The sequence below is a fragment of the Zophobas morio genome, unplaced genomic scaffold, assembly GCF_036711695.1.
Source record: "Zophobas morio isolate AGI-343-1 ecotype UQ-CSIRO unplaced genomic scaffold, CSIRO_AGI_Zmor_V1 ptg000006l, whole genome shotgun sequence".
Taxonomy (NCBI): Eukaryota; Metazoa; Arthropoda; class Insecta; order Coleoptera; family Tenebrionidae; genus Zophobas; species Zophobas morio.
In genome coordinates, this window is record NW_026972111.1 from 15,726,731 (window position 1) to 15,754,339 (window position 27,609).

General features: G+C 33.6%; 2 protein-coding genes across 8 annotated transcripts in view; one reads left to right on the forward strand and one right to left on the reverse strand.

Moving 5' to 3' along the window:
* Pyd (polychaetoid) overlaps nucleotides 1–24,587 on the forward strand; it is a 70,614-nt gene extending 46,027 nt beyond the window's left edge. For 2 of the 7 annotated variants that reach the window (XM_064048560.1, XM_064048562.1), the window contains exons 2-16: nucleotides 1,937–2,100; nucleotides 2,156–2,394; nucleotides 2,448–3,062; nucleotides 7,790–7,853; nucleotides 7,907–8,676; nucleotides 8,730–8,955; nucleotides 9,007–9,184; nucleotides 9,249–9,467; nucleotides 10,530–10,739; nucleotides 10,789–11,159; nucleotides 11,210–11,342; nucleotides 11,393–12,088; nucleotides 12,138–12,472; nucleotides 19,356–19,792; nucleotides 24,208–24,587. In XM_064048560.1, coding sequence (XP_063904630.1) covers nucleotides 1,937–2,100; nucleotides 2,156–2,394; nucleotides 2,448–3,062; nucleotides 7,790–7,853; nucleotides 7,907–8,676; nucleotides 8,730–8,955; nucleotides 9,007–9,184; nucleotides 9,249–9,467; nucleotides 10,530–10,739; nucleotides 10,789–11,159; nucleotides 11,210–11,342; nucleotides 11,393–12,088; nucleotides 12,138–12,472; nucleotides 19,356–19,792; nucleotides 24,208–24,431 — 4,881 coding nt within the window. In that variant the 3' untranslated portion in view covers nucleotides 24,432–24,587. The remainder of the gene's footprint in view (nucleotides 1–1,936; nucleotides 2,101–2,155; nucleotides 2,395–2,447; nucleotides 3,063–7,789; nucleotides 7,854–7,906; nucleotides 8,677–8,729; nucleotides 8,956–9,006; nucleotides 9,185–9,248; nucleotides 9,468–10,529; nucleotides 10,740–10,788; nucleotides 11,160–11,209; nucleotides 11,343–11,392; nucleotides 12,089–12,137; nucleotides 12,473–19,355; nucleotides 19,793–24,207) is intronic. The other 5 variants (XM_064048561.1, XM_064048563.1, XM_064048564.1 and 2 more) reach the window with 4 other exon arrangements.
* A 206-nt stretch (nucleotides 24,588–24,793) lies between these two features.
* The window catches only part of LOC135123707 (ski oncogene), a 67,375-nt gene continuing 64,559 nt past the window's right edge, over nucleotides 24,794–27,609 (reverse strand). Inside the window, exon 2 of the mRNA XM_064048567.1 lies at nucleotides 24,794–27,062. Coding sequence (XP_063904637.1) covers nucleotides 26,109–27,062 — 954 coding nt within the window. The 3' untranslated portion in view covers nucleotides 24,794–26,108. The remainder of the gene's footprint in view (nucleotides 27,063–27,609) is intronic.

Consider the following 27,609-nt stretch of genomic DNA (forward strand, 5'->3'; position numbering starts at 1 on the left):
AATCTCATTTATAGCACTATAAAGCGCATACCTTTCTTTTTCTCTTTACAAAATCTTGAAACATAGATTTTAAACATAACCCTACTGTGATTCTTTGTGAATCCTTCAATGTCGTATCGTAATTTCAAAAATAAAATGTGGTTCTAAAGCCTAAACCTCCCACACAAATTTTCATCGCCTATTTTACCTCGTAGGGGCGGAATTTCGAAACATTCTTTCTTTGTGGGTGCTTACATTGCAAAAGTAACCCACTGTCCAAATTTCATGTTTCTAGCTCCAGTAGGTAGTTTAGACTATGTGTTGATGAATCAGTCAGTCAGATAAAACACTTTTTTATATTAAGATTACTCCCTATCCCGTGGAAATTTGGAAAAATCCAGCCTTGCTCCTCGTCTACATCATAAGGGGAACCTCTATGCTAAATTTCAACTTCCTAGGTCCAAGGGTTTGGGCTGGGCGTTGATGAATCAGTCACTGAATGAGTCAGAACTTGTCTGTTTGTATGTATTGATTAGGATTTGCGGACAGTTTCACTACGAAACGTTCCTTTGGGTTACTTAAATAAGAAAAGATTTAAACTAATTTGTAGAATTAATTCAAAAGATTTTCGGTGACATCCTCATTATTTGTGATTGGCAGCATTTTACAGACTCTAGATCTAATGCTTTCTAATTTTTGTAAGGTAGAAATAATTACTTATTTTACAGTTAAATAAGTTCTTGAATATTTTTTTCTTACACGTATATACCTAAAATCGATCTTTTCTTGTTTAGCATAAAGAAAATTAGATGTTGAAAAATGATTCCTAAAATACATCTTTTCTTGTTAGAATACAGAAAATTAGATAATGAAAAATGACTATTTACAAGTACAACAGAATGTGTTTGTATTTTTATATTTTTGTACAGAGTCGCAAAATTTCGAAATTATTGACTTCATCTTTTTACAGTTGTCACAACTAACATGTAGACAGGGACGTATAATTTAAAGCAAAATTTGTGATTACAAGACACAGTAAGAGGATTTGACCCCAAGGAAAACTTAAATATTCTATTCTTTGCTTTAGCACCAAAAATCTTAGAAGGACAGTAGATATAGATTTCTTTGGAGTCAAGTAATATTTGCGATCATTTTACTCCCTCTAATTCTATGGTTAATAAAATGTCATATTCTAACTTTCTCGAACGTTCAAAAGTGACAGAGCGCCAAACGTTTAAATCAGGTTCGGCCGTTCAGTAATAGAAGAAAAATTTTTCAGAATTGGTTAATTCTATTGCCAACTCAAACAGTATTTGTTGATCACGCTATACTTTTATATATTAATGACGGATACAATGTAAAGGACAATTTTGACTGTAAACCCGACCCGTAAACTCTTCTGTCCAAAAGTTCATCGTTTTCCTCTGCATCAAGTCTTATAACTTTTGAAGGTTTCAAGATTTTTCTGAGAAATATTTCATTAAAGATTTAACCATAAAGTCGCCTTAAGTCTTGTTAATGTGATGATCTAATATTATTTTACTTGCCATAGAACATTTACACTATGTGAAACGTTGTATTTAAAAGATTGCAATCATAGTTCCGTACCTTACGAAAACATTATATTTTGTGGTGGAAAATAATTTTTCGTCATGCATCCAGATAAGATCAAACAGTGCTTGTGACACTTACCTATATAGACAAAAAAACTCGTGAACATTTTCTAGAAAGTTAAACATTCATTTAAATAATGTAATTATTCACCTTCAAGTGTTTACTTTGAACTTTCTAAAATATTTTCCACATATGTTCCTCATTTATTAGTAATTTTAAATTTAATATGAATTATTGCGCACATTAAAAAAAATGGTGAGACCTATGTTGAAACTTGCGCGTTAATTCAAGCATAGAAATTCTTTCTGCATACCTCTATCTTCACCGGGAAAATTTCTTGCAGGAACGCGGCTGGGAGTACAAACAAATATGCGTAACTCGTGTTCCGGGCTATGGCTTTGGAATTGCAGTTTCCGGAGGAAGAGACAATCCACACTTTGCTTCAGGTGACCCCAGTATTGCCGTCAGCGATGTCCTAGCGTCGGGTCCTGCCGAAAGAATTCTACAGTAAGTGATGATTTGTGGTTTGAGTTGCGGTTTTAAAATTGTATTGTCACTTCAGGGTCAACGACAGGATTATTTCAGTCAATGGAATATCTCTCCAGAATGTTGATTATGCTACAGCTGTTCAAGTGCTGCGGGATTCGGGAGATACAGTGACTTTAGTGATTAAGAGAAGGACGGTTCAGCATCAGCATAGCCATAGTTTAAGTGCTTCATATACGGGAACGCCGTTAGCAGCTTTGGGGATTAATCCCTTGCCTGCTAAAGTGACTTTAACCAAAAACTCAAAGAAAGAAGGTGACTAAGAAGTACTTTGAATTACAAGGTTATGTAATTTTGTTTGATTGCAGATTTTGGTATAGTTTTGGGGTGTAAACTCTTCGTCAAAGAGATCTCGTCTAAGGCAAGAGATCAACTACTTAACACCAACCAGGTATTGGTTGAGGGTGATTTTATTACAAAAATTAACAATACCAATTGTAATGATTTAATGTCATTGAAAGAGGCTAAAAAAATAATTGATAGTACAAAAGATAAACTGCAACTTACGATTGCGCGCGACTTATCTTCGAATATTTCTCATCAAACGCAAAGTTCTATTAGTACTACCGGTGCTGTTAATAATTTTTACAAAGGCGATGATTTTTTGACATCGCAAAGTTATTCAAATCAAAATTTATACGTCCAACCGCCGACCAGAAATCCAAATCTTAACACGAGCGGTGGTTTCGAAGACAAACTTGATCCTAGTAGCGGTCCAAATTCATTGGTAGATGATAAGAGTAATTTAGCACCTAGGGGAAGATCAAGAGGACCTTTATCAGAGGCTAATTTGAACCAACTGGAAAATAGGAATAGTTTAGGGGGTTACGGGAGGTCTAAAGGCAGAGATGAACCACCGCGACCACCCCCTCCTAGAGCTGAAGGTAATGCATGGAAAGAAGCAACGGAACTAAATAAAAGTGGTAAGTTTTTTGAGGCAGTGTTTCGATGTACCTATGTATCATTTGTGAAGATAGGGACACAGGATATTTGTCCAAATCACATTTAAAAAGGAATAGTCAAAGGATATTTAGACAGAACTTCCCTCGTCATTTGATTCTGCTAATTTTATTTTGTTTATGATAATCTCTGTAAGTTAAAATAGAGGTGCTTGTGTGTAGTATTAAAGTAAAAGGAAAGAAGCGTGCTGTGTGTATGTTTCAAGGGAGTTTTTCATTGCACAACTCCTGTGACACGTCATCAACATTTTAACAAGGATACGTGTATTAATTCCATTCTTGATTTAATCAATACAAAAAATTGCTTCATTCATTAACATTTGAGTCAAACTGTATAAGCAATTCTATACTATAGATCCATAAGATTTTGCACATTTTAAATGTCAGAGGATTCGGTTTTTTTATATAATTTTGCCATCAATATTCAATACGGATTCATGAACTTGTAGGAGTATGTTATTTTGTAAAATTTAAATAAAATATATGTATTTACTATATACAATTTTGAGGTGATGTAATCACATTATTGATGGGGATTATTAGACAAATTTTGGTTAGCGTTACCATCTACACGATATTGATAACATACATATAAAATTTCACAACACGAAGTGTGTAAAAAAAATCGATTTGGAATTCTGAGTAGCTCTTTGATTTTTTTAATTTAAAAAATTTTTCAAATTTTACACGCCCGACTTGAATCATGTTATATTTGAGAGTATATTTTTTTCGTAACCATAATATACTACAACGTGTCTATAAATGATTCTGGTATCAAGGGTAGCTTTGAAATTTCAAACAAATGTGTCGTTCTTTACAAATATGATAGAAACTTTCTGTAAACGACTTGTCAGTCAACCCCAATTATTTAACTGTATAATTGGTCACATAAGTAGGCAGCAAAATAATTAGCAAAAGACATTCCAGAGCCACTCTTGATATCCTAATAATTTATAGATATTATGAATACACTTCTATTTCAGTTTTGTACTTTCTGTAATTAATTTTTCATACAACATAGCAGTACTTCAATCCGTCAAAAGTGGGATGATTGTTTTTTACTTTCCTAGAGTAAGCTAAGGAAGTGTTGTAATAGATTCTATCCAGGAAATAACTACTTTCATGTTTTCTAGACGTTTTGTACCCCCTAAAGTATGAAAAAATAATGTACATGTAAACGGTAAAACACTAACCAAACGTTGTTTAATAATTGTGCATAATAGATGTTATTTAAATTTTATAAAATAACAGCCCTACAGGCGTGATTTATGAATCCAATGACAGTGTGCATATACTATAGAATTTATGCAATTTATTTTACTGATCAAATCAAGAACGACTCACTCCATTTTCCAAAAAACATTGGAAATACACTAGTATTATTATTATTACAATCCACCTGACCAAACAGATATACCTACCCAAATATTATCATTAATGTTGACTGTTTTTAAAAGTTCAAAAAACCATTGAATAGACAATAGACTAGTCCGCTATTCTTTTGGTTTTCGTTCAATTCGTCAATTTTTTGTGTAAATTATAAATTATAAAAAGGAAATTATGCAACCACAAATACAATTTCAACCACTCTCAGAAGATTGCTACTCTAACACTGAAGTTCCAAGAAGGTATTAGTGGGAGTAGCTTATTGAGCTGATAAGACAGACAGGAACGAATACATTGTATATAAATAACACCATTGAAAAATGGTTTTTATGTCTTACTTGCCAACTAGAGAGAGTATTTTTCAGATTGTCTTATACAGGATGACTCAAAAACATTATTGTATGTGTCAATTTATTTTTTTGAATAAATCAGGAATAGATTGTTAATCAAAATATATCTTTTACTCCCCCCAAAAATTGATGACGTCATTAAAAAATTTTGTAAAGGAAAAACTCGTTTGAAACATAGGCGTAGCACGCTTCTATACATTACATATATCTGTTTATTTCAACTTATAGGGGTTTTCATAAAAAATAAAATTCGTAACATCAAATTTTATAGTTTTTCGAAAATGCTGGATACTTCAGATGTGAGGGAAGTTCAAGGAAAATCTGTAAACCTTTAAAAAAATTGCAATGTAATATTATAGTTTAGATAAATATTTTGACTAGTCGATAATGTTATTACCAAAACACCCCATTTTGATGATGTATTCTTTTCCAAGTGTTTGAACACAGGGAAGAAATAATGGAATCTGAAACAGTTGTGAATGTTTTCCTTAATATTGCAAATCTACGCCTTATGGTAATTTTTTAACGAAAAATGTTAGTTTATTTTGTAAATCAAAATTCGATGAGTCTGAAGATGAAGTAGAACAAACATACAAGCAAAATAAAACGTTACCACTTACATTTTGCTTTATTTTTGAGTGACCATTGCTGAAGCCAAAAAATTAATAAAAATTATTATTAAGTATTATTATATACAAAAATTGATGCGGGATTTCGAAATTAAATAGTGGTACAAATGTTACGAGTTGGAAATCGTGCTTAACACACAATCGTTTAAAAGAGTAACTTTTTTAACGCTAGAACGGCATAAGGCAAATAGATCAGTTACATAAAAAGGGCATAAACACTATTTTATGCATATATATAATTTCGATAATTTCTAACATTTTCGAGTTACGTAAAAAAATTTTTATACTACTTTTAATACTGGAAAATACACTTTTCAATGTGTTCCGATAATTCAGAATTCTTAATTGTGTACAACGTGATCGAAAGGCTACTTTTATGGACGACCATATAAAAATAAATCACAAAAGTGATGCTTCACAGGTTGTAAAAATATTAAAAAAGTTGTTGTTTTCGAACTGTAAGTGAAACATAGAGGAAGTTGGAAAATATGGTAACCACGACACAATATGTATTTTCATTAATTAAATAGTTGGCATTACTGTTCTTTGTTTGTAGTGTTTTATCACAAATTATTGCGTTTATTATATTTTCAAGAAACAAAGTGTCACAGTTGCAGTTGCAGAAACTAGTGTGATTTCGAGGTTGGCTCTGGATCAACAAAGTTCGTATGATAATTAAAAGTGACATCGTAAGTGAAGTAAATAATGCCTAATTGTTATTTACGTTACATTACGAGTAGGATAAAAGCATTATTACCTACCTACGAGCGTGAAATTTTCACTCGAGGATGCTAATAATATGTTAGCTATGAAATTTTATGCTGCGATTTCAGAGTTAGTTGTAGTCAATGCAAATAGCTAAACATAAATTTCATTATTTATTTCAAATGAGTGGGATACGTTAAGTGTGTTCCACTGCCATACTTAAAAATAATAACACTATAGAAACTTCGTCATTAGATGTAAATGTAAAAATAATTCACAATTTATCTACTTTCATTTAGTTCAAGTACGTTCAATAGAGAAAGAAACTTTTAAAAGCACTTAATAACAATAAATAAAATTAGCATACCATTGAATAGGGTTCGAACGAATTAAAATGCTATATTATTTGTTATGCAATCTGAAACTGAAATTTGAACATTGTACTGTGAATTGCAAAGTTTTCGACATTTTTTTTTTGTGTCGCTTTATAGAATCAGATCTCTTTGGTTATCTTTAAGAAGGCACAAAACCCTGACCTGGAAGACCTTCTTGTCCAAGAAAGCAGTGTTTGTACAACATAGAAAAGAAAACAGTTTTTGAGAAGTATTGATAGAGTGTAATGCCTTGGCCTCACCATTTGCGTGGTGTCTTGTGAAATGTATGTTAAAACGAATACCACACTTGATGTCCTTCAATACCCCTCATTATTTTAGGTGAAAATCGAAAACTTTGAAAAACTCGGAATTATCTGTACTGTATATAAAACGGATACGTGTAATGCCAAATAAATAACAAAATGTTGCTAAACTTTGATAGTACTTTTTTAACAATGCAGTTGTAGATAGTTCATATTAATAGTGGCTTTCAAACGTTAACCCATTCCATTCATTCATGAAAGTCATTAATAGTGAATGACTTGTAAGAATTTTTCGATGCATTTAGAATGACAGAATCATAAATTGAAATAAACTTTATATAAATAACAATCATTTAATTTTGTGAAAGTTTTTATTAGTTTTCAAGTATTTTTTACACTTACAAGTTCTTAATACTTTCAAAATATGCCAGTAGTTCGTACAGCGCATGGAAACATGTTTGGAGAACTATGTTTTTTTTACACTTTTTCTTTAAAAATATACATAGCAAGAAAGATAAATTAACACAAATTTAACAGTTATTTTTGTTACTTAGTTTTTCATGGTGATGTATTGTGGTTTTTATTTGATTTTGCAACGAAATGGAGTAATTATTGGAAACTAAAGTTGCACAAGTAATGCGTGTCTAAGATACTCTTACTGAGTCCGTTAAAATGTCACTTTACAGGATGATGCAAGCAACTGAAACTTTATATAACAAGTTTCCGAATTGCCGACGCTTGAGAAACAGAAGTATATGCGGAAATTTGTGGAATGTCGACTTTACTTCCAGACCATACACCAAGCTATTTTTTTCAAATCAGTTGCAATGGTTTATGTTATAAATAAAATATTTGACGTTGTATATATCCTGTGTATCCTATCTCTCCCAATTACGCCTCAAAAACCATACCAAACTTAATTCTAATTTTATTAAAATGTTTCATTGGGCCACGAAAATATTTCTGAAACTAACATATTTTCAGATTATTATAGTTCTCGAAGACAAATATACGATGATGATCCCATCATCCAAAAGAAACAACCAATGTAAGTAGTAATTTGTTTCTTTTCCTCGAATTCAGGAACTTTTATTTGTGTAGCCCCGACGCGAGGTTTGTAACATTCCACAAAGAGGGTTCAGTTGGTATCCGTTTAACAGGTGGTAATTTTGTTGGTATTTTCGTCACGGCCGTCCAGCCTGGTAGTCCTGCATCCTTGCAAGGACTGCAGCCAGGTGACAAAATTCTCAAAGTGAATGACATGGATATGACGGGTGTGACCAGAGAAGAAGCAGTACTTTTCCTTTTGAGTCTTCAAGATCGTATCGAACTTATAGTGCAATATTGTAAAGAAGAATACGATAATATAGTTGCGTCGCAGAAGGGCGATAGCTTCTACATTAAAACTCATTTTCATTACGATAATCCAGCAAAAGGCGAAATGTCCTTCCGGTCGGGTGATATTTTTCATGTGATAGATACTCTGTATAATGGTGTAGTAGGCTCGTGGCAAGTGTTCAGGATTGGACGCAACAATCAAGAGGTGCAAAAGGGAATAATTCCGAATAAGTCCCGAGCTGAAGAATTAGCAACGGCACAATTTAATGCGACCAAGAAAGAAATGTCAGCGAATGAATCAAGAGGGAGCTTCTTTAGACGCAGGAGAAGTTCTAATCGTCGATCGAAGAGCCTAGGGAAGGAACACTGGGATGACATTCTTTTCTCAGACACAGTATCGAAATTCCCTGCTTACGAAAGAGTTCTACTGAAGCATCCTGGTTTCACAAGACCTGTGATCTTGTTTGGTCCTATTGCGGATGTGGCACGAGATAAACTTTTGAAAGATTTTCCAGATAAGTTTATATCGCCTCGTAAGTTCATTAAATACTTGCGTAAGAGTCGATTGACGCTTCTGTATTTGCAGAATTAGACACGACAGCAGAAGAACACGCCAAGTCCCAAAAAACTTCTTCCAATATTATACGATTGTCAGCAATTCGTGACGTTATTGCTACCGGGAAGCACGCCTTGTTGGATATAACACCAAACGCAGTCGAGAGGCTTAATTACGCACAAATGTATCCAATCGTGGTGTTCTTTAAAGCTGAAAGCAAAATTGTGATCAAACAGCTGCGACAAGGTTTACCCAAGTAAGTTTCCCGCCATTTTGTCACCTTTTTGTGTTAATTACGTTATTACAGGTCTGCCCACAAGAGTTCCAAAAAGCTGTTGGAACAATGCCAAAAACTTGATAAAGTCTGGAACCACGTTTTCAGTGCTACAATCACGATGAACGATAATACAGACACTTGGTACCGCAAAGTGAGAGATATCATTGACAAGCAGCAAAGTGGAGCTTTGTGGATGAGCGAAAGCAAGGTTTGTGCTTGTACTTTAACAGCTTTCAAGGTGATGGTTTCTTCTTTCTTTCACTTTTTTTCAGTTGGGGACAGACATTTTTTCCGACATTTATTACCCTTGTATCACCTGTAGACCTAATAGATCCAATTCCTTGCCTAACAGGTATAGACCTCCACGAAGTCGTACTAGAAAGGCGCCGCTTTCTATGTACAGCCGTCCTCAGTTTATTTATCCTTTGGTGCATTCCCAGTTCTCTCCTAGTCAGAATAGCTTATACAGTTCCAGTATCGGCCTGCCATATGCAAGTACTATTCCTTACTTTGACGCTTCTGCTACTTTCTGTAATGCTAAAGCACGGGATGGGTTTCTTTCTAACCGGTTGGGAATAACAGAGAATGTCGAAAATTTCGAAAACATTGACGAACCTTTGTATTACGACTGTGATCATTTTACTAACAGAAATTTTGATGTAAGATCATTTCCGATTAAGGAGGAGGAGTACGGCGAAATCTAATAATAACGAGTTTGTGTGCATGTCAATGTTTACTATTAATAATAATTTTAATGTCCAACCTAAAGTGCGATAAGAAATAACTATAAAGTTCGGACTCTTCTTATATTACGTGTGACTCACATTACGGGTAAATTTATTTTCTGATGAACCACTCGTAAGTGATTAGTTCAAAATATATAAATTAACAAAAAATATCCAACTAATTTGGTTATGCATTTTTAAATAACTTAGTTGTTTGAAGTATTATTATTCAGTTTACTTCGCTCAGTAACAGTTATATTTTTTATGGTCGTTAACAGGGACAAATTGAAATTGTGTCTGATTTGTCTTTAACTTCCAATAACTCGAGTACAGACAATTCCTTAATCAAACTTAAGATCTTTGTACTTTGTTAACGATATTAAATCCACTTTAAATTTAACAGGCCTTTAACATCGTCGTGAAACTTCGCATTTAAAAATTGAATCTCAAACATGTTTTGCAAGTCAAACACTATTGTTAATTTATTTTCCCGCACAAAGGGTTACAAATATTATCACTATACTACCGTTTCTAATTTGATTTATTTGCATCTGTTACCAAAAAAACACATACATACCTTCTCAGTGGCGACTTCTTAAAATTCCAGTCTCGGTGAGTCGACTCTGTGCCACCACGGTTTGTATACGTTCTTTAGGTTGCGCATTGTAAGATATATTTTAACTAGTAGAGGAATTTTGTAGCATGTAAACACTTCGTAGAGCTTTACTAAGTAGTTAGACCGTAGTTTTTATTCTCTATTACCGTAGCTTTATGTTTGTGTGATCATTTTATGTCGTTCATTCGTCATCTACTTCATCATCATTTTAGCCTGAAGAATCACTGTCAGATGATTTCCTATTCCCAATGTCTTCATTACGACTTTCGTATGCAAGTAGTCCAGAGAGTGATTTAGAACACAGTCCTGGACCCCCAGTTTCATCAAATTCTCCGACTGCTGGTAGGCTAACGAAAGCAAGTTCTGATCCTAGCGTTGTAATGCCTGACAGCAGTACTACAGATGTACTGCCACCATATCAGGTAAACATTATTAAAAAATACTCACGAAAATTTATTTCTGTTGTTCTAGCCTTCCTACGATTCTCGATATGGGTTTAACAATCAGACCAATGACAGTCAGTTAAATTTAACCAAAGAACCTACTTACACTTTGTCGAATCAGGATATTCCCAGCGCCATAGATCAATATGGCAAAAGCGGATTATATAATACGCAAATGGATACCAGAAACGATTTTACTAACAATCAGCATAAAAGACAAGCAAGTACAGTTCATCACGGTTCTTACAACCATCCAAAAGGGCATAGCATTAGTGAACAAAGTCCTAGAAGAAGTCCCAAAGAAGGGGTTTACGGACAAGTCCCGGATCTACCACCACGAATAGATAGAGCAATTAAACCCATTGGTTTGATAACCACTCCCAACAAAATCCCGAATGGGTAAGTTTAGTGGTACTTTCGCAGATTGTTTGAGTGACGTTTGCTTTTAGGCGTTCGGCACATGAAAGACTTTTTGGCACTAAACCTGGGCAACCTTTAGACAATGTCGAACAAAATAATAACGATAATAATAATTTCAGCAATAAGCTGGGTTCCTTGGAGAGGAGTCAGAATTCTAAATCTGTAATTTAAAGATAATTTTTGCTCCACCGGTACTAAAAAAATTCTTTTAGGATTCTCTTTCGAGTTACGATTCTTTTAATAAACAATCCAACACTAGAATCGGGCCAAACGCTCACGACGACCTTAAAACAACTCTTTCAAAAATCGAGCCAGGTTCTGCTCAAAACAGTCCGTCCAAGTACAGTTCAGGACCCAGGTGGGACCAGAATTCCCACAGACACAATTCTAAGCTAGACCTTAAGTACGGTTTACCACAAACAGACCACAACGATAACAGTCCCAGGAATTCTCGTGAACTAGACAAAGAACCAAGACCTCTGGAAAATGTGAGTCCCAGAGGATCCGTTGAACGCGACATCTACAGATATACAAGATCCCCAGCAAAATCCAAAGGTCACGTGGAAACTAAAACAGACTATGGGAAATACAGCAGAAACAACAGTTCTGCTCAAGATTATGCTAGAACGTCTCATCAGGACTTGAGTCAGTCCCATTTAAGTGTTCATCAGGTGCCTGCGCATCATCATTCACCAATGAAAAGTCCACCGATGCATCATAACGGTTTTGATAATGGTCCTGTTGGACACATGGGTCCACCGAATGGTAACGGGTACAAACCTGTTCCCCCGCCTAAACCTAAAAATTACAAACCTCCGTATAAAGGCCAACAAGGAGGATACGGCGACGGAATGGTGCAACCTCCAATGCCAACTTACCAGCATGGAAAAAGTCACAGTAATCCAGTGGTAAGAGCTGCTGATTCCAGTAGATTGTTATTACGTGTTTCGTTTTTAGGACCAGAGAACTCAGAATATGAACTATTATTACAACATGCCACAAAATAACAGTTGGCACACTGAAACGGCTGTGAGATACAACTCAGAAATGCACGGTCCTTACGATATGGCTCCACCTTACGAATCCCGAAGACACCCGAGCATATCATATGCATCTAGAAGTGAGATTACACCAATCGCCCAACACGAGAATCCATATGGTATGGAAGGGTCTGACATGCTGATGGATGCAAGACCACCAGAACGAAATAATATTGTAGATTTACAAGGATCAAGAGAGCAACGCGGATCTGCTTTCGAACTGTATAGGAAGCCTGTACATCATAATTTAAGGTAAAAAACTACCCCACTCGTTTATTGTAATATTACTCTGTAAAATAAGTGTGTACACTGGTTTGAAACTGATTTATGTAGTTTGTTTATGTCGCATCTTGGTTTTAATGGTGGTGAGGGTAGGTTTACGAGCATCTAATTGCATGAGTTATGTGTATTATTATCGTTCATGGAGTATCGTAAGGGTAGTATTTTTTTTTTTCAAAGTTTGCTCAATTTATTTCTTACTTCTGGCAAATCGTATAGCTGTGAAGTTGGCACAGTGTTCTTAGTAGAGTGTAGCAGTTTCAAGGAGTTATTATCAACTCTTTCCAGTCAAGAAATGGAAATTTTCTGTAATTTTTCTGACTGGCTTCATTTTCACTGAAATTTCAACTTTCTCATATTCTTAAAAACTTGAAAATATTTAAAAGCTAGTTTTGTTCTTCGTTCTTAACCAGTACATAACATACATACATACATATAGTCTTTGCCATTTCTATTGAAACACCACTTGTTGATCGTAAATTTGGCAACGTTCATATTCAGACAATTTTCTAACTAAAAGCCGTTGTCAATCAACCGAAAGCTGTTACCAATTGCTAAATTTTAAGCAAAATCAACAGGTGGTGTTTCAATAGAAATGGCAAAGACAGTATATTACAAAAAAGAACATTAAATCTAATTCTTCACAATTACAGTTTCAACTGCTAACCATTCTAAAAAATAATTGATGATGTTCATCCTTTAATTATTAAAAGATGTTACTAAAATATACCTGATACACCACGTTTAAGCTATGACGTCACACAGTTAAAAATTCGTTATATTTTGATTTAATGGAGAAAAAAATCAGTATTAACGTCTTCAAACTAGGGCTAACAAATTTGAGTTCTTTGAAAAGGTTTTTAAAGGTACAATCTACAAAATAAATTACATAAAAAATAGCATTTTCTTAAAAAAAATTCATACGACAAAATAACTCGAACAGGGTTGCCACTTTTCTGGTAAACCTGTAAATGTCAGGGAATTTAGAAATTTTGAAAATATTAGGGAAAAGTCGGGAAATTCTAGAAGAATTTTGTTGAAAGTCAGAGAATTAATTTATTTCTGTTATTTGTTTGAATAAAGGATTATTTTTCATTTTCTATGTCGGTATTATTTCAAGTTTTCAATTCGCATACCTATAAAAATTAAATCATGAAATTTTGTGGTTTTGGTCAGAGAAAACCTGGAAAAGTCACGGAATTCTAAATAAGAAACTCCGTGCAATCCCAAAGCCAATAGTATGCAACTAATTGATTGTGATGTATATTTGTGTATGATTTTTAAGTTTAGTTGGTCGGTATAGTCGGTTCAGCCACTTACGATTATGATAAATCAAACTGACTCGACGCGACAAAGTGTTTCGCCTGTTTTTGCGTTGGAAACGACCTACTTTCTTGAATTCATTTGGAGTTTTTTTAATGACGGCCTACATTGAAAAGAAATACAATGTGATGACGCTTGTCTGGTGCGATTTGAAAGTCTCATTTGAAAATCACATTTTAGAATTTGAATTTAGAACACCTGATTATTGCCTGATTATGTTTTTGTAGAAATTGTACACAAGAACGCAAAGCCTGTATATAACTAATGTACAATATTGCTTTTAAGATTAACAATGAGAATACGTTTACAAAGACTAATGAAATAATTTATTGATTTAAATATTTCTTGTATATATAGGGTGATTCAAAGCACTACTGCACAATTTTAATGACGAATTATATGACAAAAAATATGTGAATAATACTAACGAGAGCATGGTTAATTCTTTAAAATATGGCTATCAGAAAATCATAAAATTTCGTGAATAATCAAAATTACTGTTCATTCGATAGACCAGTGGTGGGTTTGTCGATAGACCAGTGGTGGGTTTGTCACCCCCACCCTGCTCAGGTCTCACTTGTAATTTTAAGATAGAACGTAATAAACCATCGAAGGGACAACAAGCCTATTACTCATCCCTTCAAACGTTCCAACAATTACCTTTCGCCAATTTCGCCGTGCCGAATTATTATTAGAAAACAATTTTATTGTAACACCTTGGTAACAATTTGTTCAATTTTTAGACGTTACCAAAGCAAAGAAATACATAATAATGGTATTTCCAAGGCAGTTTTGCAAATAAAATTAAAGATAGCGGAAAGTATATACATAGTTTTGAAAAAGTAGCAAATTTAAAAATTCTCTATTTTGAGAAATGATCATAGTTTTAGTAGAACGTTTTATTTATTTATTGCTATATAATTCGTCTTAAAATTATGCAGTAGTGCTCTGAATCGGCCTGTTTAAGAACCACAATTAAATTATTTCACAGCTATTAAAGTTTTCTCAAGATAATGTGCCAAAAATTAAGCATGAAGTTTGTTCAAATTTGCAGGAACAGAGAACATTTAATTTGATGAAAATACGAGTATATCTTAAAAATCTTCTGAAAATTGTGAATTACAAAATAAAACGAAATCGGGTTTTTACCCAAAACAGTGGACACAAATTTTGCAAAGAGACGGTTGGTATTAAAACGTATAATTTCACTGAACAGTTTGATGAGCTGACATCTTTGAGTATTTGCTTAAACCAAGTTACTATTTGTAACTATTTTTTTATTATTACTGTTGGACTACCAAATTTGTGATTAAAATTTCAATTTGACGTCACGTATGCTATCATAATATTTTAAATATGTTGCCAACCTGCCCAAAAAATCCATGGAACTCGCTTCTAAAGTATAAATCGAACAAAGCCCGCTTCTTGGAAAAATTATAAAAGAGAAAAAAAAAGTCAAGTTTGGCATCGATTGCTGGATCGTCGGAAAAAATTTAAAGCAGATTTGTACACCACACGTATAGGAGTATATTGTTGTATAACATTTAAATAAAATAAATATAGACTTCTTTAAAATGACGTCATCAAATTATTGGCGGGGATGATTGACGAAATTTTAGTTACGTTTAACCATCCACATGATATTTCTAACATACATACAAAATTTGACAACAATCGGTCCAGCACTTTAGGAGATTACGTGTCTAATAAAAATGGAAATGTAGACGCCAGACACTACATTTTTTGCACTGTAGGGGTTATGAAACAAACATTGAGAAAATATAAAATTGGTCATTCGTCCGATGGACTGGATTACTATACTTTCCTTAGCTTACGTTCGGGAAGTAAAAATCACAAACATTAATGGTCACATGGTATTTATTAATATTAATGTTAGATTAGATCACCACACAATACCTTTAGCCACGTTTTTTTTTTTTAATCTTCATTGCTTGGGAAATTTGTCATTTGAAGAATGAAATATTTAGGTACGTCTTTGTAGTGTTTTATTTTCTCATACAAGAGAGTCCTAAGTTTTTGTTTGCTGTTAAACGTGTGCCTTTTGTAAGTTTTAATGTTAGTAATTGTTTAATGAGACCATAATTATTACCGCAAAGGATTGTGTTCAAAGCATGGGCTTGTCGAATCAACTTTACTTCATATGACGAACTTCAAATAGCGAATATCTTTTAATTTCTTGATATGTCCAGAATGTCTATAAGTTATTTTGTTCTGGTCACTTAAATTTAAACGTATTCTGACTTCTGTCGTTTGTTACAAAAATCAGTTATGTGCTATCTACTTGAAGAAAATTGAATTAGGTTGGCAACCCACAATACACGTGCGGGTGTGTGGAATTGAAAAGTATGCTTTTTACATTACTTATGTTATACGAATAAATTACAAAAATATGTAATAATCGCCCTATACATAATTTTAATTTTAAGCTTGTTATTTATACTTACGTTCGGCATATTCCTTCAGTCTTCTGTAAATTCTAATTATGAAACCACTGAAGCAGTTAAAAAATACCAGAGTCCATCACTGTACAGGTGTTTTAACGATTGTGGAAAATTGCTCCCCTCTTGTAACTTGTAATTTACTGAGAACATCAGTTACAAGCTTGTGGTTTTTCGTGAGTCATTTCAGTTGCCTTGGCTTTAAACCTGTGTAAAGTAGTAAACAGTGTTGCAATTTATTAGGAGTATTATTTAACAATTTGCAATTGTATGCACAAGACGATTATAAAAGATCGTACATCAAGTTGGCTTGAAATTTTAGGAATTTTTCCACCTCGTTGTCATAATTGGTTATTACTGCAGTCTGTCATAAAAGTCAATAGTAATTTACACAACTAGTTCGGGATAGCCTGCTTCCCGCATGAACGCTTGTTTGCGGCACGACCGAAGGGAGTGACGCATTTGCGTGAATGCGGGAAGCAGGCTCACGAACGTGTTGTGTACAATATTTTTTGCGACGAATAAACCTTTAAACTGAAGAGATTAACTGTGAGTTATTTATAAACAACGGCATTGACAGCGCCGTTAACACGTCACAATGTTGACACTACCCGAGTATTTTAAGGTTACCATGGCAACGGGAAGTTAAATGCACGTGTGCGGGAAGTTCGAACTCCCGCACCCTGGTGAATGCGCGAAATCTATCAAAAAAGGTCATGAGTGCAAAAATCACATTTTCGGTTGCTTTTTGCTGACATATTTTCCAAAACCAACTTGATGTACGACCTTTTATAACCAGCTTGTATGATGAGGAGACTGTATTAGATAGACACCTTTTTTTAACTATTCCTCGTTTGATTTATGTGAGCAAAAATTTAACTTAGTAACTAGTGACTAGAACTTCGTAAAGTATAAAAATTAATGAAAACAAAAAATTGAAATTGGAGTACTATTACGTCACTACTGCAAACAAAATTCGATTATTGCTGAAGTAACAGAAAGAATATGTGAAGTAGACGGTAAAGATGTAGTGCCAGTAAAGTTGATTTAATAAGTTTAATGAAGGAAATTTAAATTTGGATAATCAACCTTGATCGGGTCAACCTGTTGAAGTGGATTTAGAGACTCTTGATGACATAATTGAGTTGGATACTGGACTAACTACTTGTCTGATGAATTATTATTATTTTAATTATTTTCATTTGTCTTTCTTTTCTTTGTTCGCACTAAAAAATTGTTACAAATTTATGGCCCAACATAATAATATTTTTTATACTTTGCTAAAAGTGATCCAAATGTAAATAGCTAAAGTGGCATACATAAATTATCATTAACTGTGCTATAGAGATTTGTTGGTACACACACAACACAGACAAACGGCCACCTCTTAGATAATGTGAATATTTGCTGATAGGACCATAAATCATTCTAGACCTTTGATGATTATTTATGTGTTACTCTGGTGGATTGTAGTTAAGTTGACTTCACCCATCTCGACCGGTTAACCATGTGTTATGTGAAATTGCAGACATCAATTTAAAAATAGCAGAGCAGTAGTCTACATTTCTAAATAGTACATCCTAGCCATATCGTTTTCTTTATGCAATTATAAGCAGTCTTAATTATTCAAAAATAAATTTGCTACCTTTTTCGAAATTTTGTGCAAAATCAGATTTTATTTTAAATGAATTTTGACAACTGTTTTCAGTATGTGACAATCATTTTGTTAACTTTTTTTTCATGTTATTATAATCGTTACATTCGCAGTCAGGATAAAAAATAATTATTAATGAGGTACATATATCTTTTGTAATAGTTTCAACATTATGACATTTAAACACATATTGGCGATCAAAGTGTTGTGAGTACGTTCACAGCTTCAGAATGATCTTTTAAGTTTGAATATGTTTGTTTGATAATTGTCGCCTTTCGGAAACTGTTAGAATTTGCGTCAAAAATTTTCATTTATGACTGATATTGTGGGCACAAGTCTACTATAGTTACATTTAGTAAATGTGTGTTTTGCATTTGTACTGTGGGTGGTATGTACGTACAGTGCGGTTTTAGTCAGTCAAAGGCAACAACTTGGGGGTAGTTGCCTACGTAACGGTTTTTATGCCAGCCATCCTCACAATTTTTAAATGTATCTTAAGTAATAGGCAGCAAATTTATCTGTAAAACGCTATACTTTATTTGTTCTATTTGTAAACTAACATTAAAACTAATACTTAAGGATAAGTATAAGCTACTAAATTGTTAATATTATACAGGATGTCACATTTCTTACGGTCTATGGGAAAATCGACATATCTATTAACATATAATTAATACAGATATGATTTTCGTAATTCTGTTGGTCGATCAACACATGGTAAACTTTGACTATTTAATTAAATTTTTTTATTAACGATGTTAACACTAAGCAGGTAATTTTTTTCATTACTAATTTTATGTAAATTGTATTTAGTAACGAAAAGTCGATGAAGTGTTCGTTTTCAATGCATAGTAAAGCATCAACCGAGTGGCAGTAATGACTTAGTTGCACTATGTGGATATCAGTGATAAATATACTCAATAGTTTACGAAAGTAGTCAGCATTAGTGATAACTTGTAGTACTGATAATGATCAAGTTGTAAAAAATGATATAAATACAAAAAAATTTTGTTTAAAAAAATCTAGTTACATACATGCTAAATCTCATTTTTGCAAGCCCAACGTGCATAACCAAGAAACTATGTTTATTTTATAGACTTTTATTTATGATGTTAATCCTGATAATATGAAATTTATACGTTAAAGAAACTGTCGTTTTGGCGCTGGCTGTGATAGTGCAGCATCTTGTATATAAAATACTTAAATTGCTTATAATTTAATCCTGTAAATATTGGGTATACACCACCAAACTAATATTATGCTAGATTTAGTAACGGACATGATATTTTGTACCTCCGCTTCTTGTACAGTCCGCAAGAAATAACCTTCTGTGTTTGCAAAATAACAAACTAACAGCTGGAAGAGGTGCGTCAGCCCCCCTCCAAAACACATAATTCATTCAAATTTTTATCATTTCAAGGGTTCAGGATGATGGCGCTTTATTCGGATCACAGCCTAACATAATACAAAAACTAAACACTAACTCGCCTAAAGTAACGCCAAAACTAACAAAAACCCAATCGTTCAAACATCACCGCACCGAAGGCGGCGGACTCAGTCCAGCGAAAATCTTCCGAAAATTCTCGTTCAAATCGAAAAACCGAGAAACTACCCCGAAGACGTCGAAAAAAATGCTGTCTGTGAAACCGAACGATGACCGAATGCGGCCGAGTAAACGCGATATTACGTCGGCCATCGTTGACCACCGAGGTGGCACGATGGTAAACGAATACTGGGGAGTTTCGCTGGAAATCCCGGAAAACGCCCTTCCCCCAGGGGAACAAAAAGAAATTTATTTCGTTATATCTGATCCGAGGCTGTGTGAAACGAATGGGCCCCCGTTGGACCTGGAAAACGGTAACAGTCTTTTTAGGACCAGTGTACATGCGCAGGATCGGATCTACCTTTTCATTTGTGATTTTTTTTGTTGTTGTATGTGTAAATTCGATCCTGTAAATATTTTTTAAGTAGGTGGGTGAAGTGTAGCGTAAAGAAGGAGAAATTACGTATTGGATAAAATATTATGTACTGTGATAAATTTTGTAAAAGTAGAATCGTTGCATTTACTAAAAATTGGTCTAAAGTTATTTAGACACAAATTCTCACGCTCTTAAAGTACAATCAAACGTCGTAAGTATTTTAGAAAAATACGAATTTTTTATGATAATCTCTTTAAGTTAAAATGAAGTAATGTGTGGTCTGTTAAACTGAAGGTGAAGAAGCACGTTTTTCACATGCATATGTTTTAAGCGAGTTTTTCTTAACAATTTTGTTAAATTTTATGATGACGTCATAAACTTTTTGCACCACTTTGTAAAGGTACAGCGTAATGCTAACAATAACAAAAATGCATTCCCAAAATTTTGTAAAAATGGTATAACCCACTCTTAATTCCATAAATAAAATAAATTGCTCCACTTGTTCTATTTTGTGCATATTAGGTAGGATTTCTTCAGCAAAATTTTGAGATGACGTCATCAAATTGTTGGTGAGGATGATCTGACAGAATTTGGTTAGCGTTTTACTATCTCCACGATATTTCTAAAGAAGACAATGCATTTCATTTAGCTTCATGATGGCCAGTCTGATCTCCATGTACCATTTGGAATAATTCCAGTGTGTATTACTTGCATGCTGACCTATACAGAAAATTATATTGGAAGTATCACAAATTTTCTGAAGACACGTAACAAAACTTTTCTGTATATTTACATTTTTTCATTTCAATCTCTCAATCTGATAATCCTGTATTCCTCATACTCCTTGTCGTTTGTTTTCCTTGTCAGTGGCATAAAAATAGAAATTTGCCGGTTTTATATATCCGGTTAAAAAATTCCGTTATCATGTCTGAGTGGTAATCTTCGATTACATAGTTAGATCTTTTCGACATGTATTTCATCTGACCCATCTTCTGTTATCGCTTCTTCTCAAGATTTTTTATTTCAAGACATTCCTCTAATAGCCATTTTTTTGTTCTGCTAGTCTTATGTCTTTTAGTATTTTTTTGTGGTGTTCGCTGTACTTCTTCAGAATCTGCTCCGTCATCCAGGATTGTTTTATTCGTTCCTCTTGTTTTAGATTATTCTTTGTTGCTGCTGCAAGAGCTTTTTTTATTTCGTCCCACATTGTGTTAATTTCCTTCTTGTTGTGAAATATTTGCAAGCTTTGCGTTTATTTCTTTCTATACTTTCTCTTTTACGGTGTTTATTTTGTTTTGTACCCTTTTTTTTGGTTTACGAATTTTTTTCATGCGCACTTTCATTTTTGCAAGCAACAAGGGTATGACCAGAATGTAAATATGTCAGCTCGGGGGTGGGTTGCAGTATCTTTTATCTATTTCATTTCTGGTTATTCTTTGCGACTTCTAATTGGTACTTTAAACTGAGTGTTTATAATCACGTCTGTTTTCTGAAAAATTTAATTAAACGATCACCTAGTTTGTTCCTTATACCTAGTCCATAGTTTCCCACAATATTCTCAACTACGTCTTTTTCTATCTTTAAGTTTGAAATCGTCCAGGATTATATTCACTTATTCTCTCTTCGTGTATTTAGTGTTTTTCTTATTGTCTTCATGGAAATATGCGATGTCTTAGTATGTGACTTACTTGGATTTTTTAAATAGGAGAAATCCAGAAACTGAATTATTTATTTCATTTTACTTCCCGAGTGTAAGCTAAAGAAATATTGTAATCGAATCCATCGGACGAATGGCCACTTTTATGTTTTCTCGACGTTTTATGACCCCTACAGTACGAAAAAATGGTCTCCCGTTTCCGTCGAATTGTCTGTCTGCCTATCGCCAATTTGATGACGTCCACTCATTATGTTTCATAATTAACATTATCGATTTTATACGAAATAATATACTCCTGCACTTGTGGTTTACAGCAGGTGTGGCTCAGTGGTAGAGTTTTTGCTTCACATACTCAGGGTCGACGGGTTGAAATTAGCAGACGGCACATATTTTTTTTTCATTAGATAAAACAAATTTAATAAAATTAAACACTCTTATTTTTTATTAATTAAATTAAGAACGAGGACTAAATAAGAAGGAGGATTAAATAAGAATTATAATAAAAATAATATTCAGAACATTTTGTTCGATTGTGGCTTACTTAATTAATTCTTTTAAATTTTAATTCTCTGTTTTGAGGCGACAAACTCGTTCAAATGAAATTTCTTCGTGACATTCTTCCAATGTGTAAACATAAACACTTCAACTTGTTTTGTTATTGCTGAGAGGTCATTTTACTTAGCGTAAGCTAAGGAAGTATAGCAATTCGGCCCATCGGGGACTTTGTACTTTTATATTTTCTCGAGGCTAAACAGGGCCGTAGCCAGCCAGCGGATGCTGAGCTTCCCCTAGAGAAATTTTTACCTCCCCTAGACCTAGACAAGTTATAATTAATCAAATGTGAATTACAACGTCTAAATTCAAAATAAAATGCTATGTTTTATTTAATAAGCGAAATTCGAAACAATAAAAAAGTTGGACAATCGCATTGTGATCCGGTTATTGCAATTCGTAAAAAATATCGTTTAGTTTAGTTTCTCTGTTTCACTCTCACATGTACAATCTCGACAAGCGTTATCGCTATTTGTCTTAAATTAGTAAATTCTCTTCAGTTCAGTTGCACCTCTGCTACAACACATGGTGAACGTGATTAAATTGTTTCGTTGTTTTATTGATTAAATCAAGATTCAAGAACGACTCACTCTATTTTCCTGAAAATTTGGAAATACAGTACTGTTATTATAATATTACACCGCATCTATCCAAATTGGTATGTCTTGCAAAAAATGTTGTTGACGTCACACAAAATTTTGCAATAGAAAAACTCACTTGAAACAACGCGTCCAACGCTTCTTTGTCTTTACTTGAACATTACGTACACATTTATCTTTATTTTAACTTATAAGGATTATCGTAAAACAATAAAATTCGCAAAATCAAATCTTTTAATTTTTCGAAACAGCTGGATTTGATGTACTGTACTTTATGGGAGAGGGAAGTTCCGTCGAAATAATCTTCGATCATTTTTTTTCTCGTAATTCTAGCAACACCGTTTACTATCGAAATTAAAAAAAGATTATATTATATAAGAAATAAGTTATTACTTACGAACAATCACAGTAGTGACTCTGAAGTCATTTTCATTGAAGTGTAAATATCTAAAATTTAAATTCAGCCTGATTTTTTATCATATTATTTGTTTGTTAAACGTTCACATAGTACATAATGTATGTTAGTAAAATTCTTATGTATTTATAAAAACATTTATATATTTGGGGGTCGTGTGTATTATTTTTCAAAATCAATACTAAAAATTTTACTAATAATAGTAATGATTTATAGTACACTTTAGTCCGAAACTATTCATGAGTATTGCTGGTTGCCTGATTGTCTGAATATAAATACATCGTGATTGCATATTTTATCATTTTCTTAGCAAGAGTGGCTGTTGGAAGCAATAAAGAAAAACACTTACATTTTTAGTTCCACAGTGTATTTGCGGGAACTAGAAACATTATTTTTACCTGTTAAACATCACATTGCCACTTTGATGGTAAGCAATAGGTTGTTCGCGAAGTATTTAACTGTAGTAAAACAATTATAGGAAACCCAGTTTGGAATAAGGATATGTTGTTCCAACATAATGGTTGAATTTTCTTTAGGGAGTTGGTATTAAAACTAATTTCCTATAACTTGCAATACCGATTTAAGATAATCTTTAATGTAATAATAATAATTGATTCAGAAGTAATTAATAGCACACTTATGACTTATATAACCTATTATACTTCACAAAACAAAAAACCTCGCAAAACAACATACAAAATATAAAATGACACATTTTCTGCCCAAAGGGTATAAGTAAACCAAGATTTTTGGTTTTAGTTGTTGCGGTGGTGTTAACCTTATTGCGGGTTTTGTTTACAACATTAAAAGTACACGTTCGATGAGAAAACACGTTTTACTGATCAAATATTGTATAAATTTGCCAGATCCTTTCTTTCTGCGAATTCGTGATCGTGTAAAAAATATACATTGTATTTAACTTTGATGTAACTTATCTTCATTTTTTGACATTATGAAATGTCCTTAGATCACCGTCACTCCTCTTTGTAATATACGTCGAATCAGATGTCAAAAACGCAAAATTAAAAAAAAAAGCTCCAGAATGCAATTTCTCATTTCTTTATGCTAGTGCAGTAATAATGTCTATAAGTAATGATGCTTTCAAATGCTAATGTTGTGTTGTATTACAGGTGAAGCAATGTTGTCTCCGATTGTCATGTGCGGACCTCAAGGTACTGAATTTTTGAAGCCTGTGATCCTAAATATTCCGCATTATGCCAATACTTTACCCAGTCTTGGCATTAGTCTGAAAGCCACCGATTCTGAGCAAGACATGCACACCGACTGGGACAATATTCTATTACCTAGTAATCACGCCGCTAACAGCGTAGCCGTCAAAGTCGATCACTTTTAAATTTTTTAACGACAAATTTGCTCAAGTTTGCCATTTTTATTTTCAAGTACTCTAGATTTTATATTCTTTATTTTAACTGTAACACTTTATTTTTTGACTGATGTAACTGCAATTTGTTTATAATTTTATTTGTAAATAAACAAAATTTTATTTTGAGACGTAGTTTCTTGTGTCCTCCACGTGTCGCCCTCTGTCGTGCGCTCAGTCAACAGAAGTCGGTTCGCAAAATCAATAGTCGTATTTAAGGTAGGAATTGTGCCGAGGTTCAGTGAACCGTCGAGTGGCGCCACTACACAAACTTCTACGATAAATACTGCAGAATTTAGATAATCTAGAAAATGTGAAAGAATAAGACGTGTAGATATAAATTAATGCATTTATTGTTGTTTGACACATAAATTCAGAAATATATGTATTTATGAAATAATTTGTGTTGATCGATATATACCTATATAACACACAAGCTTATCAATCTTATTTATTATTTAACTCAACTGCACTCTTACATATTTTGAGATCACAAAATATATAATAACAAATTCAACAATTTTCGTAAATTCTCCAGGAAACTTCCAAACGAACACAATATTGCTAAAAATTTAAAATTTCGGCAGTAGTTACGCTTTATAAAGTTGATAAATTTTAGGAACAATTTTGAGTACGATTTTTTCTTTGTGTTTTTTTAAATGGAGATTAATCAACCATTTGCCAAAAAGCTGCCAAATAACGATCGAAAGCGTCATCGTCATAATATAAGAGAAAATAATGGTGTTTTTAATCTTCCATACAGAATACTGCAAGAATTGATAGTCATAAATTTAATAAATCGTATCACATATTGTTTTCAACAAAAGAAAATATAAAAAATATCTATAATTATAAAATTAAATTTATAAATTTAACAAAAAAGTTCATGCAAAAAATTAAGAACAAACTTACAAATAAAATAATTTAAATATATTGTACAGATAAAAATTTATTGTATGGCATTTATCCACATCATACATCGGAAGGGTGAAAAAAAGCGCCCAAAATTGCATACCCGACCAATAAACTTTTGATATGCGTCCCGCGCATTTTAAAATTATGTACAAAAATTTGATTGCGAAAATTCCTGAGACAAATCGGAAAAATTTGGTCGAGACCGGATATGCAATTACGCGCACCTGTCAGTCCCGAACATTCACACAGTTTATTATTAAAACTCTATCTTTTAAGATTATAATAACAGATGCTTCCAAAGCACCATTCTAGTTTGTACTTTTCTTCGTAATTGATAAAAAATATTATCTCTGTAACAATTTCACAAATATAAATTAAAAACAATCATAACAAGAACAATTTTGAGATACTAAAAGAAAAAAAAAACAAACAACAGTCGTCCTCAATTTTTGTTTGTTTCTCCGTAAACATACAAATTTTACACGCATTTACAAAAGCAAATTAAAAATAAAAATCTCTAGTGCGTCTCATAATGGTAAACCTATGACTAACGGTAGTACGATGGAGGAAAAGTATCCCCTTTCAACTATGTACAAATCGGAATTTTGGGAGAGTGAAAGACTCTAGGAGCTCCACGACAACCTCCTATTCTTCCGGATTGCTTCGATTATCAACAAAATAAAACACAAAGAAAAAACTGACGACCGTTCATCGACGGCACAACACAATTACAGATCATTCGGGAGCAGTGTTTATTATTGCTTTTGGTTCTGCGACGGCACCTTCCAAACTTGCAATAACACTTGTTTTTTGTCCTTCTATTTCACAGTTTTCGTTCGTTTTGATTATGGAAGAACTATTGTTTTCATCGTCTTTAATCTCCCCATTACATATCACTTTCGTTTCCTCCTCCTTCTCCAATGGTCTACGTTCCAGCTCCTCCACCCTCCCCTCCAACTCCCTGATTTTCTCGTCTCTGCTGCGACACTCCCTCACCCAACTCTCTTTCTCCTTCATCAAATTCTTGAAGGCGTCCAATATGCGATCTTTGACGGTCGCGTCCAGCCCCTTCAACATCTCTTCGATTTTTCCGAGATCACTGGATTGTTTTTCAGAAGTCTCAGAAGCACTGTCTTCTGTATCAGTCGATAATTCGATTTCCGAATTGTACCTGGGAATAGTCGTGGTACTTTGTACTACTGACACCATCTTTGGAGGTTCGAGAGGTTTTTCCTCCACTTCTTGTTTCACAATGACTTCTGTGCTATTATTCGTTACTTCCTCCTTTTTCACTTCTACCTCATCTTTGATGAAGTTGAATTTCCCGTATCGGTGTTTCTTGGGAGTGGTTGGTGCTAGGGCTACGTTCGGTTGGTAAGTCCTCTCGAATCGCTCTGATTCCGACATGAGTACCACCCTTTCGGGATTCTGCAGTACCGGAGTATCACTGTACCTGTTCATTCCCATTAGATGATTGTACACTTTGGGTTCTTTGTGATGATTCACCGGTTTGAAGGCTGAGAAGTGACGATTGACGGCTTGGAATTCCTGGAGACACTGGTTCAAGTACATGGCGTCCAGAGAAGCGTATAAATTATACGACGGAAGAGGATTCGCTAGGTATTCGCCTAACAATTTCTGTTTCTTCAAGGGCAACTCGTGTTCTTTTATGATGTCCGAGGCGAGAACCTGGAACAAGACGAAATGACCCTTCAGATTTCAATTGCTATACAAAACCTTCATGGGTAAATTCAATAACTGGGTCTTTACTTGCGAACGTAAGTATAGAGGGGAGATTGTATCAGGGTCGCAATAAGGAGTTGATAAATTTGCGGTTTCAGTTAATTTTTATTTTAGGAACGTTCAGCAGCGAATTTAAAACATACAATCGTAAGTAGTCCAACAAACGTGCGTTTTTCCACTCATATAAATACGATTTTTTAATATGATAGAAAATCATTTAGTTCCTGGTAAGTTTTCCTAAAGACAATCTGCTAGAAGCTGACGCTATTTTAAGACCGGAATGTTGTATTAATATAAAACGCTGTACTCATTAATTTTTAGGACAAAATTCTGGCATTTCAGCTTCGTTAAAACGAAGTTAAAAATACACAGAAACGCTAATTCAATATTTGTTTGGTTTTTTTACGGATGCCTGTTTTTTATTTTAACCGTTACCACTAATTTTATGTAGTATCTATCTATTTTAGGCTTCGACTTTGATCTTCACAAAAGA